We start from the raw sequence: 16,947 nt of genomic DNA, 5'->3' as shown, positions 1-16,947 counted from the left end.
TTATACTCAAAGCTAACATGTATTAGGTACATCCTAAGAGTTTTTCATAAACCACCTTGGTTAATGCTTATAGTAGCCCTATAAAGCATCTTCTAATGTTCCAATGAAGAAAGGAGGATTTGAAAGGTTAAGTAACTTTTCTAAAGTCACACAGCCAATGAGTGGCAGAATCAGACTGTGAAGCAGGCTCTTCCCACCTCCGGATCTGTACTATTCTTGTTACATATGACATACATATGACAGTTTTGCTTTCTATGCAGAGTAATCATACTGCATGTGAAACCTGCAAAATTATTTAATAGATTCATATCCTTGAAAGCATAAACAAATGACATACTGCTTTTTTAAAAAAAATATTTTATTTATTTGAGAGGTAGAGTTACAGACAGCAAGAGGGAGAGACAAAGAGAAAGGTCTTCTTTCTGGTGGGCCACTCCCCAAATGGCTGCAAAGGCTGGAGCTGTGTCAATCTGAAGCCAGGAGCCAGAAGCTTCTTCCAGGTCTCCCACATGGGTACAGGGGCCCAAGGACCTGGGCCATCCACTACTGTTTTCCTAGGCCACAGCAGAGAGCTGGATTGGAGGAGGAACAGCTGGGACTAGAACCGGCACCCATAGGGGATGCCGGCATCACAGGTGGAGGATTAACCTACTATGCCACAGCGCCGGCCCCAACATCTTGCTTTTTACTTCATTTTCTCTCTTGCATTCAGAAGCAACATGTGGGGCTGGCGCTGTGGTGTAGTAGGTTAATACTCCACCCAAGGCACTGGCAACCCAAATGGGCACCAGTTCGAGTCCCAGCTGCTCCACTTCTGATCCAGCTCCCTGCTAATGGCCTGGGAAAGCAGTGGAAAATGGCCCAAGTCCTTGGGCCCCTGTACCTACATGGGAGACCCAGAAGAAGCTCCTGGCTCCTGGCTTTGGATAGGCCCAGCTCTAGTCATTGTGGCCATTTAGGGAGTGAACCATTGGATGGAAGACCTCTCTCTATCTCCAGCTCTGCCTCTCAAATAAATAAATAAATCTAAAAAAAAAAAAGGCAAAAAAAAAAAAAAAAGCAATCCACATAATAAAATACAAAGACAAGACCATAGGACGTTGTCCAGGCAGATGCCCTCCGTTACCTGTTAAAATGATGCCGACAAACATCCAAGCACAGAGGAAAATGTTCCCTGCCCTTGGGCTATAGTCTGATGTGAGCTTTCCTTGAGCCAATGTGAACAAAATTCCAAATATCTAAAATGAAATAAATCATTTTTATGAAGTTTGCTTCTTAAAAAACAGGTAGAAACTTTTTCTCAAGAACTTAACTGATTTGATTTCATGTGATTTCACGTCTAGAGACAGTCATTGAAAAGTGGAAACAAAAGTCCGGCAGACTCATTATGTACCAGAATGTTTGATAAAATGATCACCACAGGGCTAAGAGGGATCAGGGACTTACCTGTGCAGCAGCATTAAGAAGACCAGAGGAAGTACCTTCAGATTCAGGGTAAGTGATTTCAACAGCGAATTCGAAGCCCAAGGGGAGGTAGCCAGTCATGAAGAAACTAGGAGATAAATGCAACATGACAGAAGAGTGACCAGGAGGACAACATCCTGTGTGGAGGTGACCACTCTACCTCTCAGACTTATTATATCATCAAGCAAGTGTGTATTATGAAGTCGCTTTGTAATGAACCATGACAGTTGTCCCATCAGCCCCAGGTCACATAACTTGCAACAAACACAATTCCTGTGCTTTATTCTGAGAAAAATATACCTCTGTCTTTCTAAGTCAATTGTCTTAATAACCACATAAAATTACTTAGATCAAGTAAAGCATACCTATTTTTTACCAATAACATGCCAAAAAATTAATTTTTAGAGTTTTGAAGAATCACACATTTATATGCACAGAATGGACCCTTTGAAGCTTAAAATATTAAACAATATTTGAGTGAACCTAAAAATGAGAAACTAGGGTGATAATACTTCAGAATGGTAACAGCATGCTGCCATTTCCCTGGACACCTTTGATACTTACCCAAGTATCCCTCCAGTAACAAACACGATGATAATGTATCCAAGGTCCAATGTGAAAGTAAATATAACCATTCCGATAAAAGATAAAATGTAAACTATGAGAGTAGTCTGTCTAAAACAAAAACAACAAAATTGTTATTTTGTCTGATTCTCCTAGGTACATAAAAAATCATTTGGCTAGCTTTCTTTATCTGTATATTAATAAATCTTTGCTTTTTCCAAATTTTCTGCTACTTTTTTATCTATAGAAAATATATCTGGGCCGGCACTGTGAGGTAAAGCCGCCACCTGCAGTGCCAGCATCTCCTATGGGCGCCAGTTCAAGTTTCGGCTACTTAACTTCTGATCCAGCTCTCTGCTATGGCCTGAGAAAGCAGTAGAAGATGGCCCAAGTCCTTGGGCCCTGCACCCACGTGGGAGACCTGGGGGAAGCTCCTGGCTTCAGATCGGCCCAGCTCCAGCTATTGTGGCCATTTTGGGAGTGAACCAGAGGATGGAAGATCGATCTCTTTCTTTCTCTGCCTCCTCCTCTCTGTAACTCTGCCTTTCAAATAAGTAAATCTTAAAAAAAAAAAAAGACAATGTATCCACATAGACTTTAAAGATTAAGATTCAGTGGCAGCAGGCAATAAATTCACATCACATCCAATAACTTAGGAGATATTCATATGGATAAAATAATTTTTATGATAGCAAATGGGATAGTTCTTTATTCATATCTGAAGATTCAGATCAGGGTGGGTGCTATGGTGTGGCAGGTTATGCCACTGCTCGGGAGGCCAGCATCCTATATCGGAGTGCTGAAGTGCTTGGGCCTTTGCCACCCACGTGGGAGAGCAGGCTGGAATTCCTATTTCCTAGCTTCAGCCTGCCCCAGGTTACTATGGCCATTTGAGTGAAGTGACTAATTGAAGATTCTCTCTACTTTCCAGAAAAACAAATAAATCTTAAAATTCAGACAAAATTCTACATGTTCCAAATGCCTCCCTAATTACTGAAGCTTACAAGATTCTTCCAAACTTCCTTTCTCATTTATAGCTAGACAACTGGCATTTGACATCTATTGGACTTATGACATCATTTTACTTTCCTTATGTGAATGCTTCATTTTTCCTATTTAGACCATAAGAGTCCTGAGGATGAGGGTCACACATAGCTTGCCATAATTCCTACCTAACAAAGATTCATACAACAGGAGTAGAGTGAGAGGACAGCAGCTATCCTGAGAAAAAAGCCAGGGTAGCAAAGAACATATTTCTATCCCAATGTTTTTAAAAAGATTTTTATTTGAAAGGTGAGTTACAGAGAGAGAGAGAGAAGGAGAGACAGAGATCTTTCATCTGCTAGTTTATTTCCCAAATGGTTTCAACAGTTAAGGCTGGGACAAGCCAAAGCCAGGAACCAGGAGCTTCTTCCTGGTCTCCCACATGGGTGACAGGGGTCCAAGCACTTGGGCCATCTTCCACTGCTTTCCCAGAAGCATTAGCAGGGAGCTGGATCTAAAGTGCAGCGGCCAGGCCTTGAACCAGAGCCTATATGGGATGCTGGCATTGCAGGCGGTGGCTTTACCGCCACAGAACAGGCCCCTATTTCTATGCCTATTAAGTGTTCTAATGGACCAAAGGCTATTAAGGAATGTAACTGTTTATATATGTTCCTTTCATCTACAAATTGAATTAATTTCACTCTAAGCTATCATTTTATTTATTTATTTATTTTTTTTGACAGGCAGAGTGGATAGTGAGAGAGAGAGACAGAGAGAAAGGTCTTCCTTTTGCCGTTGGTTCACCCTCCAATGGCCACCGCGGCCGGCACGCTGCAGCTGGTGCACCACGCTGATCAATGGCAAGAGCCAGGTACTTATCCTGGTCTCCCATGGGGTGCAGGGCCCAAGTACTTGGGCCATCCTCCACTGCACTCCCTGGCCACAGCAGAGAGCTGGCCTGGAAGAGGGGCAACCGGGACAGAATCCGGCGCCCCGACTGGGACTAGAACCCGGTGTGCCGGCGCCACAAGGCGGAGGATTAGCCTATTGAGCCGCGGCGCTGGCCTTCTAAGCTATCATTTCATAATAATGTAGCTGCATCAAATGCTATCTTAAATTATGAGAGGACTATCTTAGAGAATTTCAAGATCAGAGATACTTTTAAAAGGGTTTAGAATAACTGTATCAAAAGTATCCTGGGCCTTCAAAGCTATCCTGGGCCACATTTCAACAATTCATTTTATTTAATTCCATTGATTTTTTCATGGTTTCATTCATGTATTTCCCCAGGTAGATTAGGTGGGAATTTTCTGGCCTATTAAAAAATGTGGGGCAGGTGTTTAATGGTTAAGATGCCCACATCACACATTGTGGAGTACCTGGGTTCAATTCAGTGTTCGGGCTTCTGATTCCAACTTCCTGCTAATGCAGACCTTGGGAGGCAGCAGTGATGGCCCAAATAACTGAGTTTCTGAGCAGGACCCACGTGGGACACCTGGATTGAGTTCCTGGCTCCCAGCTTTGGCTGGGCCCATCTCTTGCCATCGTAAGATTCAGGGAATAAATCAATAGATGGGAGCTCTCTCCAGTCTAATCTGTCTCTCTACCTCTCAAATTAAGAAAACAAAAATACAAAACAAAAGAAAATGGTTATTCTTTAAAGGCCCAGAGCAAAAGATGCTGCCTCTGAAACTTCATTTCCCAAGCATTTTGCTTGTTCTATATAGATGAACAATTAATACAGAATTTCCATATTATGCTTAAGTAGTGCTTTAGTTGGGTGCACTTTAGCCACAAAGCTCTTACCAAAAACAAAACAAAACAAAACAAAGCCCTACAACCAATAATAATCTTTTTGACAGAAAATAACTTTGTTTTTAAGCCCACAGCATAAGAAAAGAATAAGATAAAGTCTCCATCAAAAGCGAAATTTTTTTTTGTTTGTTTTTTGTTTTTTTAATTTTTTGACAGGCAGAGTGGAGAGTGAGAGAGAAAGAGACAGAGAGAAAGGTCTTCCTTTTTCCGTTGGTTCACCCTCCAATGGCCTCTGCGGTCGGCGTGCTGTGGCTGGCGCACCACGCTGATCCGAAGCCAAGAGCCAGGTGCTTCCTCCTGGTCTCCTATGCGGGTGCAGGGCCCATTGCTTGGGCCATCCTCCACTGCACTCCCGGGCCACAGCAGAGAGCTGGCTCGGAAGAGGGGCAACCGGGACAGAATCCTGACCGACTGGGACTAGAACCCGGTGAGCCGGAGCCACAGGCAGAGGATTAGCCTATTGAGCCGTGGCGCTGGTTGAAATGTTTTTCAAAAGGAGTTTTTTTGGAATAGAAAAGATTCCTTCTGGAGTGGTCTCTGTGAGTGATGTCAGATGGGAGAAGGTTCATAAGGTATGCAAGTTCTCAAGAGTTGAAACCAGTCTGACCAATAAAATAAGACAATGCATAAGACTACTGAAATGTCTGGTAACTGATGCAAATCCAAATCTTTATTAATAACAATACTTTTTAAATTTATTAAAATAAAAAGTAAAATTTCCTCTAAAACCAAACACCTTTGATTTTTATACTATTCATACATCTATGTTCACTTACTTGTATGTTTTGGTGTAATCCAGCCACAAGCCACAAAGAATAGAGCCCACCATTCCAGCTACTACCAGAGTTAACCCTATCCTTCCAGCATTCACTTCTTCTCCCTGAAGACAATTTGCAGAAGTCAGCCTGAGATACTTCTAATCAAACAGATCCTTCACATTCCCATACCTTCTCATAGTCAATAGAAACAATCATAAAATGAAGTATACAATATAACAGGGAGACACAGTACAATGTGGGGATGGGCATTCTATTTTAAAACCAGGAAAGGAAAATCTTAGAATCATGAAAGAAACAAAAATGAAAATGCTTCCTTGCCTATCCGTGGTTAGAAGTACAATGATTTTTGTTAGGATTCTTAAGTAATTTACAGATGTCTGAAAAGGAGTCAAGCTGATAGTTTACACAGAATACAACTGCTTTCTGCTTTCAAAAGCAAAGAGGTCACTTAGAGCTTGATATTTACTTCTTTAAATGTATTGTTGATATCCCTTAAATAAATGTTTTGTCTTTTCCCATGTAACCAGCGACACTATTTCTTTAAAAAAGAAAAAACAAAAACTTAGGTTTTGTCAAAGCAGTAACTTCTGCTTTCCATGCTATGTGTTTTGTAAATTGGTTTAAAGGTATTCTCAATAAAACAAATGCAAATCTTTTATAGCAACAAGGTCATAATCTGTAATCTTACAGTCATGCTAACAGGAATTATATTGGTAAAGAAAAATTCTTGCCTAGGCATGCAGTACAATGTAGATAGAAGCTTACCGGATAATATTTCAATATCACTTGATTTAATAATGTTGAGACAGAATAAAATGCTCCAGTCATGATTCCTATAACAATAAAGAGAAAATTATAACTGTATAATCTATCAGTTCCTGAAGGGATGTGGAATCCTATGTGACGACTGTGAAAAGAGAGTATATTTCTTAGACACATGACAAAATTTAAAAATTACTGCCATCCTCTTTCAGGAGAGGGACTGATCAATTCAGCACCTAAATTCACTAGAGCCATGACAGAATTCTGTCATAACATTTTATTATTGATTCAGATATACTGACCCTAAGTCACACCCTCACATGTAACACTGTGGCAACCCAAAAAGCAATGAATTGAAAAAGAGCCCCTTCAATGAACTCTGGCCAACAAATGCTAAAAGCAAAGCAGACATCCTGGTTTGGTGACCAGGACTTACAAGACAACGAGCAAGACAACGTTAATTAAAGAATATTTAGGGGGACGGGTGCTACGGTAGTTAAGCTGCCACTTGCAACCCTGGCATCCCATATCAGAGCACCAGTTCAAATTCTAGTTGCTCCACTTCTGATCCAGGTCTCTGTTGATACACCTGGGAAAGCAGCAGAAGCTTGGACCTCTCATCCATGTGGGAGACCTGGATGGAGTTCCTGGCTCCTGGCTTCGGCCTGGCACAGCCCCAGCTGTTGTGGCCATCTGGGGGGTAAACCAGTAGATGGAGGATATCTCTCTGTGTCTCCCCCTCTCTCCGTCCTATGCCTTTCAAATATAATAAATAAATATTTAAGAAAAGAAGATTTATAAGGAAAAAACTAAACACAGTTGGTTATTAGGAATCGCGCTAGGTTTAAGCCCTCGTGTTCCTTGCATGTATTCTGTTCCTGTGAATGAGCCTCTCAATCTAGCCAAGACATTAGTTTACTATTTTTCTCTCTTATTCTTAAATATTCCAAGCATGTGAAATAGTGTAGAGAATAGACTCATATACAAATATCCTTACTCATCAACAAGTTTTGATGAACATTCAAATTCAGATTCATTATTTAGACTTTTTCTCAATCCTGTCCTGTCTTCTTTCCCAAAAATAACCCCTACCTTGGATCTAGTGTTTATCATTCTATATGTTACCATACATGAGAATTTATAAGTAATTTGAATTACTCTGCGTGTATTTAAACAATATAAATGATTTCTGTCTATCTGTAATTTATTTTTATCATTCAGCATTATGTTCTGAGATCTACACAATGAATCCTTTCTATTTTGATTGTTTTCTCTGCTATATAATATTCCATTGTGTGAATACACTTCAATATAATTATTTCTTGTCCTTTTGGTAGATAAATTTTTTTTTCAGTTTTTTTACTATTTAAAAGCAACTTGCCATGAATACTATGTCTTCGTTCTTATGTACACAGCTTGTCTAGGAGTAGAAATTCTATGTTCTGGATACAGACAAACCACTCTTCAAAGTGGCACGATTTGTTTATACTACCAGGCAAGTTCCTGTTGCTGTGAATGCTTGTCAAGTTTGTTTACTTAAAATCTGGTGAAAATTGTTTGGCCAATTTGAGAGTGTATGATACTGTAGCTTACTCTGGCTTTGACTTACATTTCCTTACTAGTAAGTAAATAGATGTTTGATGTGTTAGCCCACTAAATATTTTCTAGCAGGGTTTCAGGACAGTCACAGAACCCAGCCTATCCCAAGTGACAGGTTAGCCACTGAGCTCTGTGTTCTGTGCCGGGGATCGAAATGTCCACCTCTTGCTACTCATGGATGTGAATCACCACGGCGTTGTAAATCCTGACATGTGAGAATGAGTCCTCAACTCGTTCTTCATCAACATCATTTTTGTTGTTCGTAGATCTTCTCTCACAGGAACCTGAGAATTAGTCAACTTCCATTAAAACCTGTTTAAACTGGAGATTGCAAGATGAGGCCTATAGCCGGCCTAAAAGCCTGTCAGCTAAACTAATCAAAACCACCTGGGGTGGCCAGTGTTGTGGCGTAGCAGGCAAACCCACCACCTGAGATGCTGGCATCCCATATGGGGGACAGTTTGTGTCCTGGCTGCTCACTTCCCATCCTGCTAATGGCCTGGGAAAAGCCTCAGATAATGGCTCAAGTGTCTGGGCCCCTGTCACCCATGTGGGAGACTCAGATGAAGCTCCTGGCTTCGGCCTGGCCCAGTCCAGGCCATGCGGCCATCTGGGGAACAAATCAGCAGATGGAAGACCTCTCTCCCTCTCTCTAACTCTGACTTTCAAATAAATAAATAAATGTTTAAAAGAAAAAACACCTAGGTAAGTGGTCATTGATACTTTCTCACCAAGTTCAAGGATGCACCTGGACCGCTGGGTTCGCCTGGAGAAGCTGAGAATAACAGAGGAGGCTGTGCTCAAGCCTTGTACCCTATAGTGAGCGATCTTAAATCTCCTCCAAGCCTGAAGAACGACAGAGTTTGGATGCAGTTATAGTAGCAATGAATGCTATGCTATCTGAATCTAGAGTGTGGTGTTTTTCTGAGTTTCACAGAGAAAATATATAGTTGGGATAAGAGGGATCACATTTTCTCCAAAGAGCCTAACCTCCAAAAATTTTACATCAGTCCTTTTGGTTCCTGAGTTTTGGACACTGAGTATACAATCCTTATTAAGACTCACCTACATGCAAGATGGCTGTGACCTTTTGTTCACAATACTAGTCACTGAGGGGCAAGTGTACAAAGAGAAATGTGATGTGACCCTCATGCAAACTTACAATCCCTAACTTGCATCCCTTTGGTGAAGTGTATGAGGCCAAGAAACCTCCTCCAACTGTACTGGGGAATGTTGCTGAACTCTGCAGTGTTTCCCAACTCCTTCTTCTTTACACTCCTTCAACAAGGAAACTGTTGAATTTCCTTACAGTCTCTGACCTTATCCTCAGTCTAAATTGCCAACTGGCATTTGTCAGTGGTCTTGTAAGGTTAACTGGCATCACTATAATGTTACGTCTCCTGTAAACATGGTTTAGCCCCCATTTAAATTACTTAGACTTTCTTTTATGCCTTTCAGTGTTTTCTTATTTTCTCTATAAAGGTATTTTTGTAGATTTATTTCAAGTTTTGGTTGTTACTATAAAAAGTGTCTTTTCATAGGAATGCAGTGGATATTTTCACATTGTCAGATGTTAAGTAATCTCACTGAACTAATTCTTAGTTTACCAGTTTTCTCTAGGTTCTCTTGCATTATTTTAATAAACAAGGGCTCAACTAACACTTTCTGCAAAGAGCCAGATAGCAAATATTTCTAGCTTTGCAGGTCATACACTTGACACTTATAGTTTAAAGCAATTATATACGTATCATATAGACTTTGTATCTCACAGAGTTGTTTGAAGAGTTAAATAAAAATTACATATAGAAGCACTTTATAAATCACAAACTCAACAAATTTTTACCTAATCATTTATGTCTAACTGAGGAAGTACAAAGTTCAGACACAAACATTCCATAGAAGTCAGAGTACAGACAGCACCACCTACGGCCCTGCGCATTTCATTTCCCTTTCCCCTCTGTCTACCCAAATCCAACCCACTCTTTTTTTTTTTATAAAATTTTTAAAAGATTTTATTTATTTATTGAAAGGCAGAGTTACAGAGAGGCAGAGGCAGAGAGAGAAAGAGGTCTTCCATCTGCTGGTTCACTCCCCAGATGGGCTGCAATGGCCAGAGTTGGGCTGATCCAAAGCCAAGAGCAAGGAGCTTCTTCCGGATTTCCCACCCAGGAGCCCAAGGACTTGGGCCATCTTCCACTGCTTTCCCAGAAGCATTAGCAGGGAGATGGACTGGAAGTGGAACAGCTGGGACTTGCACCGGTGCTCATATGGGATGCCAGCACTGCAGGCACAGGCTTTACTCTCTACGCCACAGTGCTGGCCCCCAACACATTCTTTAAGGCCTCATTCAATCCTACTCTTCCATGAGGCTCTCCTGTCACCCATAGCCCTTCTCTGCATTTCTCCTTTCCCAGTGATGTATCCTGAAGGCCCCAACTTGTGGAGCAAGTGCATTGTTACCTTTCTGATAAAAACCTCCCATGCTATTGTGTTTCAGATGTTTAGATCACCTCTGCTGACTGAATGATGGATGACTACAGGCAGAGGATCATACAGCACGCTTCTCTCTAGCCCACACAGCCCAGAGAGTACTAGTATATATTTAGTTGCAATTTGATAGTTAATGATGGAATTAACCAATAAAAGAATAACAAAATCAACAATAAATGATGGGGCCAGCGCCATGGCTCACCGCCTGTGGCGCTAGCATCCCATATGGGTGCAGGTTCTAGTCCTGGCTGCTCCTCTTCCAGTCCAGCTCTCTGCTGTGGCCTGGGAGGACAGTGGAGGATGGCCCAGGTGCTTGGGACCCTGCACCCCATGGGAGACCAGGAGGAAGCAGCCTGGCTCCTGCCTTCGGATCAGCGCAGCGCCAGCCATAGCAGCCATTTGGGGAGTGAACCAACAAAAGGAAGACCTTTCTCGCTGTCTCTCTCTCTTTCTCACTGTCTATAACTCTACCTTTCAAATAAAAAAAAAAAAAAAAAAAAAACAATAAATGAGGTAAACCTTAAGCTAGCTCTTGAAGGTCTGCTTAGAGATAACAATAAACAGGGCACTGGCATGTGGAGATAAATCTGTGTAAGAGCATAATGGATTGATTCAGCAAGGGGTAAAAGAGAAGTAGGAAAAACACTATCACAAATGACATGCTAAAGAAAATTGTTCACTCTGATGGATAATAGTGAGCACCGTATGTTACTTCCAGTTAGAAATTTCAGGTTTAACCCAAACAGGGAAGTCACTTGCTGAAGTATTTAAAGATGAGATGCTGTAACATCTGGGATTTACCTTAAAATATTCCAGGAACAGAGAAAATAGATCAAGCAAGCATGGTTGATAACTGTCAAAGCTGGGAGAGGGCTTCCATGGGAGTTCATTGGATTAAATATTCTACCAAGTGATAAACAATTTCTGTAAAGGTGTAAGAGTTCAGGTTGGGACATAATCTCTTACAATTTATAAAACATTTATTTAAAAGGTGTGCACCCCCTTAAAAATGTAAAAAAGAGAACAGCAGTCAGTTGTGTAATTCACTGTGTACAGCAGTGAATTAGGCGAGTAACAGCATCAGGGAGTGCCAGTTGTTATGCTGGCTATATGGTAACGCAGCAGCGTCAACATAAGCAACAGAGAATAAACTCAGGGAACTGCAGAGAACTGAGCGTATTGCCATTGCAGTCAAAGCTGTAGTGTTAGGGGGAGCATCTGGCAGAGGAATGAGAATTCTCTTTCTTTAAAGTCAGAATTGGTTAGAGTGGCCTCTAGCTTCAGTAGAGTAGTCAAAACAGATGCCAGTTTGCACAACGTCAAAGAACGGAGCTGTTGACAGCATTTCCCACATGCTTACAGCAGTCATAATTATAGTTCATAATGGCCTAAACTCTATGAAAACTCACGAAAGACGCAGAACTTCTCTATTTGAGATCTAAAAAAAATGTAAAAATACCCATCCTGGCCTTTTCACTTTTTAATTCAATATTTAAGTTCATGGCTGTGCAGTCATTATTTTTTAAAGAGTTCACCAAATCAATCTTATTAAAGTCCAAACCACCATGTTACATGAAAAGAACCCAAAATGCTCAAAGGCTTATGGAGGCATTAAACTATACAAGAACGCACTTACCATAAGTGACCAGTAGAAGGACAAAAGGAATATTTTTAAATAGGTTTCTTATCGATTTCTTATAGGAGTACTCTTCAGGCGGACTGTCACGGAGAGCTGCTTGAGCCTGGCTCGGTGGATACTGAGGTTTTTCCTTGAATGCTGGAAACAGACATAAAAAGGATTACCTTTAGCTAATGTACATGTACTACATTATTACATATGTTATAGTTATTTATATTATCTTTATTAGTGAGCAGACAGAATTCAGATTAGATTTTAAAAGGTAGTGAATGTCAAGTTTGGTGTGGCTTTTCATTTTCACTGATTTCTAAGTGAAGAGCAGTTTGGGATTACCATCTCCACCTTCTGAAACTCACGAAATTTGGCCAATTCACATAACTGAATGAGAGAACCAACTGTCATATGCCATGACCTTGCCTGCGAATTATTCCATATTCAGTTAATCAAGATTAATTTTTATGAGCCAGTACTGTATTTTTAAAATTCATTTCAGTTTGTAACCAGGCAAATATCAGATATGAGTGAGTCAATATACTACTAAATGTTCAGGGCCTTCCCTACTTTCTTCTGAAATCTGACACACAGTTTATGGTCTGATCCATTATGTCTCTGGGACTGGAAAAGTCCAGGTGGATTCATGAAAGCAGAGCCAGGTAGTTTTTGCTGATTCACTCAAGCTGCATATGGGGAACAGAAGAAGAAAGCTAAGAGACACTCGAGTACCAGGCCATGGAGTCTGATGCATTACGTTTTAGCACTGTTCATGTCTAGTTAAGTTCACAGCCTTCTGAGCCACAGGAGAGACCCTTCCTTAGCAGGACAGGGAAAGATCTGCCAGCTTCCCAGAATCCTTGGTGAAGAACAGATTTCTTTAGGGATAGGCTACACAGAAGTCCAGACAAGTGATGGAAGAGCTGACCTGCTAAAATTTGGGACACCAGAAATGAAATCCAGCCTTTGGATTGGCTCAAATTTTTTTATTATGATAGAAGAAAAATACTGCATTTGATTGAGTGTAAGATCCTCTGACACTTGCACTCAATGATCTTGCCAGGATCAACAGTTCTCAAACAATGATGTCTCAATTAACAAGACACAAGGCATCTCAATTTCAGATTTCATTTAAAATGTATACCTGAATGTTGATGAAACAGGGTAAATTCCAAAAGAAAAGAAAAGGCGGGCTGGCGCCGTGGCTCACTAGGCTAATCCTCCACCTTGCGGCGCCGGCACACTGGGTTCTAGTCCCAGTAGGGGTGCCGGATTCTGTCCCGGTTGCCCCTCTTCCAGGCCAGCTCTCTGCTGTGGCCAGGGAGTGCAGTGGAGGATGGCCCGAGTACTTGGGCCCTGCACCCCATGGGAGACCAGGAGAAGCACCTGGCTCCTGCCATCGGATCAGCGCGGTGCGCCGGCCGCGGTAGCCATTGGAGGGTGAACCAACGGCAAAAGGAAGACCTTTCTCTCTGTCTCTCTCACTGTCCACTCTGCCTGTCCAAAAAAAAAAAAAAAGGTATGTAGATTCGGAAAAGTAACATCCTCTGGAAGACTGGAACTTATTTCCTTTCTCTATTTTTAAAAAAAATAGTGGTTCTTTCTTTCTTTCAGCAAGGAGGGTCTACTTTGTAGTCTGAAAGTAGATTAGGTCTGGTGGACTTGGCTGTCAACTGGATTCATTTGGAAATTTAAAAGTTATACAGATTTTGAGATTCTACCCAAGACTCAACCAATCAGAACCTCTAGGATGGAACCTGAGGATCTGTATTAAACAGAGCGCTAACTACTATCAACATAGCCAGCCAAGTCTGAGAATCACTGGAAATGGAATAATCCTCAAAACATCCATGCAACACTATAATTATCTAATTCTCCTGTTTGCTGCTAAAAATTAAAAGAATTAAGTTCTTTGCTGGCCAAACTTTTGTGATATACCTGAAATGTGTCTAACTAAAACATAATTCTATTTCTATAGATCTCACAAGTAATTCAAGTGGAGACTTAGTTCATAGATACTTCCTTTTTAACATCTTTAACACTGGCAGACTGGCAGACAGAAGGCATCTAAGTTGTTGCCAAGTGCTCCTCTTCCTTTTACCCTGTCTGGTCCTTGTACTGTCTGGATGTCTGCTGTCGTTTCCTGGAAGTCTCTGATTGGGTAGGAGGTAACTCTTTTTATTAACATTGGAATGACAGAACTCATACAGTTGTAAAACAAAGTTTCAGACTGGAAAAACTACGTTTGCAAGGTAGTTATGGGTATTAGGTGAGTCTTCAGTCTCTCAGGTTTTTATTCACCATGGTCAAATAAGTCTCTATGGCCCAAAATATGAATTCAAATGCAAAACTAAAAACAATTCTTACCAACCTTGAACTCCAAAGGAGTTAGTTTCTCAATATAAATGTTATCTTTTAGTTTCAGGCAAGCTATCTTTTTGTAAAATCAAGTCTGCATCCACCAGCTACATGCTGTAGTAAAGTCAGACTTAAGTCTACATGACGAAAAGAGGAACAAAAAGCCATTGGTCTATGACTTTGGTTATGTTGAATCATTACTTTCAAAGAATGAAATATGGCTTTTTCTTTCTCCTCGAAACTGGAAAATAGCCTTCTACCACAAAATTGTCTCTTTTTCTTACTAAAATTGGCACCAATAAAATAACTGACCATTGAAACAGTTATTCTCTAACTAAAATAGCCAAAGCATTCTCAAGCACCGCATTCAAACTTTCCCTTCCTTTACAAGTAAGTAGCAACTCCACTCCTGTTTAAGCCACTTCTACTTTTTGAAATCACATAACATTATCTTTCTATCTCATTATTTGTCCTTGTATGAGTCAAGCAGGTATCACACATATTCCTCTAGTATAAGACAAATATAGGTTTGAATCTTGGCTCTGCTCCATCTCACTGATTTTGATTTTGAGGAAGTCAATTTTTGTGTGTTGGCTTCAGTTTTATCATCACAAAATGGAATAATAAAAAGTTGTTACGAGGATTACATGATGAAATATATGTGGAAAAATTTTATAATTAACTAGAGCTACATAAAATATATTATCTATGTACACAATCAGAGAGATTGCTTCAGGCATGAAATTCTCACAGACTAAGCAATATGTATTTCTGCTAAACGTTTATAGGTTATATAGAGATACTTTGAATGTAAAAATTAAAAGTAATCAATTCTTATTAAAATATGAACTATTTTATTGTCATTATCTTTTGGTTTATAGTTATCAGAAAAGATTTTAATGGACATGTTTTTGAGTTAAATGATGTGGTTTACTGCTTTCCTACATAAGAACAGTTTTTAAATATAACATCATTATCCCTCATAGAAGAGGAATTTGAATAGGAACAAAAAATAAGGCTAAGTTAAAATGATACATAGTGTTTTACTTATGGAGTTAAATTGCCTAGGCTTAAATCTGACCTTGAGTAGTGACTTTGAGCAAAGTAATCGCACTAAAATTCTGTGACACAGTTTCATCATTTATAAAATGGGAATGATAACAGTACCCTACTCAAAAGGTTGTGAGGGTTAAATGAGACACAGCATGTGGGGCCCTTTAACCACACGTGGCACGACATATTGACCAACCAAAGGTTAGACACTTTAAACAGAGTTCTCCTGATAAGTGTGAAATTCACTGGAAGGCGTAGGTTAATTCCTAGAAATGTTAGCTGCATTACACTCACACAGAAGCCCCATGAGAGAGGGCAACTGGTTTACAGGGCATGAATCTTCAAAACAGCATTTTAAGAACACTGCTTAGGACCAATTTAATACATATCACACTACTGGAAAACTTCAGCAAAACAATTTATAAGAACAAAGTAACTATGGGTAGAATTTAGAAGTAGGATCAGCTCTTAGTAATTAAGGAACTTTATAGATTTAAAAAATAACCCAAACTTTCCTCAATACCAAATATTTGAGAGAAAAATAAGCAGATTTTCCATTTGAATATTACAATTTGCAACTTAAGACTTTTATCTCACAACTGTATATTATATTGCTTTTATACTATACATAATACCATGAGGTTAAAGTTGTAAGATTAAAATTGATGCTATATATTATTTTGCTTTTATACTACACATAATACTATGAGATTAAAATTGTAGGACACTTAGTCCTTTTTCATTCTATTCCATGTTCTCCTCCCCATTTATGAATTTATGTCCCTTATGCCATGAGTACTTGAAGAATATTTTCTCTTTTAATTTCTTGATCAACACAGGGTGATATGCCAATGGTTACCTGTTAATTACTGTTCTCAGTTCTCCTCCTTAGACAAATGAAAATATTTTATCTGCAACCATTTAAACATATACACACGTAATTTCAGATCTTTAGATATCTCACATACAATCTATTATTCTCTCAGAAGCAATTGAAGATGATTTTTTTTTTCAAAAAGGAAAACCAGAATGAGAGACATAAAAGCAAAGGAAAGGGAATTTTTTAAAATATTTATTTATTTATTTGAGAGGCAGAATTACAGAGAGAGAGAGGGAGAGACAGAGAGAAAGGTCTTCTATCCACTGGTTCACCCCCCAAATGGCTGCAATAACTGGTATTGGGCCAATCCAAAGCCAGGAGCCAGTAGCTTCCTCCAGACCTCCCAGTTGGGTACAGGGGCCCAAGCACCTGGGCTATTCACCACTGCTTTCACAGGCCATACCAGAGAGCTAGATCAGAAGAGGAGCAATCAGACACAGACCTGCACCCATACAGGATGCTGGCACCACAGGTGGAGGCTTAATCTACCAAGCCCCAGGAAAAAGAATTTTATATTTTAAAAATCTCTATTGCGGGGCCGGCACTGTGGCATAGTAGGTAAAGCCACT

The 16,947-nt window shown here is 40.1% G+C and overlaps 1 protein-coding gene across 3 annotated transcripts in view; it reads right to left on the bottom strand.

The window, feature by feature from the left end:
- The window catches only part of FLVCR1 (FLVCR choline and heme transporter 1), a 38,769-nt gene that overhangs the window by 14,962 nt on the left and 6,860 nt on the right, over nt 1-16,947 (bottom strand). For all 3 annotated transcript variants that reach the window (XR_016219613.1, XM_002717517.6, XM_051821332.3), the window contains 6 exons: nt 12,094-12,234; nt 6,372-6,439; nt 5,604-5,707; nt 2,029-2,139; nt 1,447-1,552; nt 1,127-1,238 (listed from right to left, as the gene is read on the bottom strand). Coding sequence is in view for 2 of the 3 variants with exons in the window: in XM_002717517.6 (XP_002717563.1) it covers nt 1,127-1,238; nt 1,447-1,552; nt 2,029-2,139; nt 5,604-5,707; nt 6,372-6,439; nt 12,094-12,234 (642 nt within the window). In the remaining variant the exon portion in view is untranslated. The remainder of the gene's footprint in view (nt 1-1,126; nt 1,239-1,446; nt 1,553-2,028; nt 2,140-5,603; nt 5,708-6,371; nt 6,440-12,093; nt 12,235-16,947) is intronic.

Source organism: Oryctolagus cuniculus, chromosome 13 (assembly GCF_051225735.1).
Source record: "Oryctolagus cuniculus isolate XC-2025 breed Fujian yellow rabbit chromosome 13, ASM5122573v1, whole genome shotgun sequence".
Taxonomy (NCBI): Eukaryota; Metazoa; Chordata; class Mammalia; order Lagomorpha; family Leporidae; genus Oryctolagus; species Oryctolagus cuniculus.
This window is presented reverse-complemented; position numbering and strand designations above follow the sequence as displayed.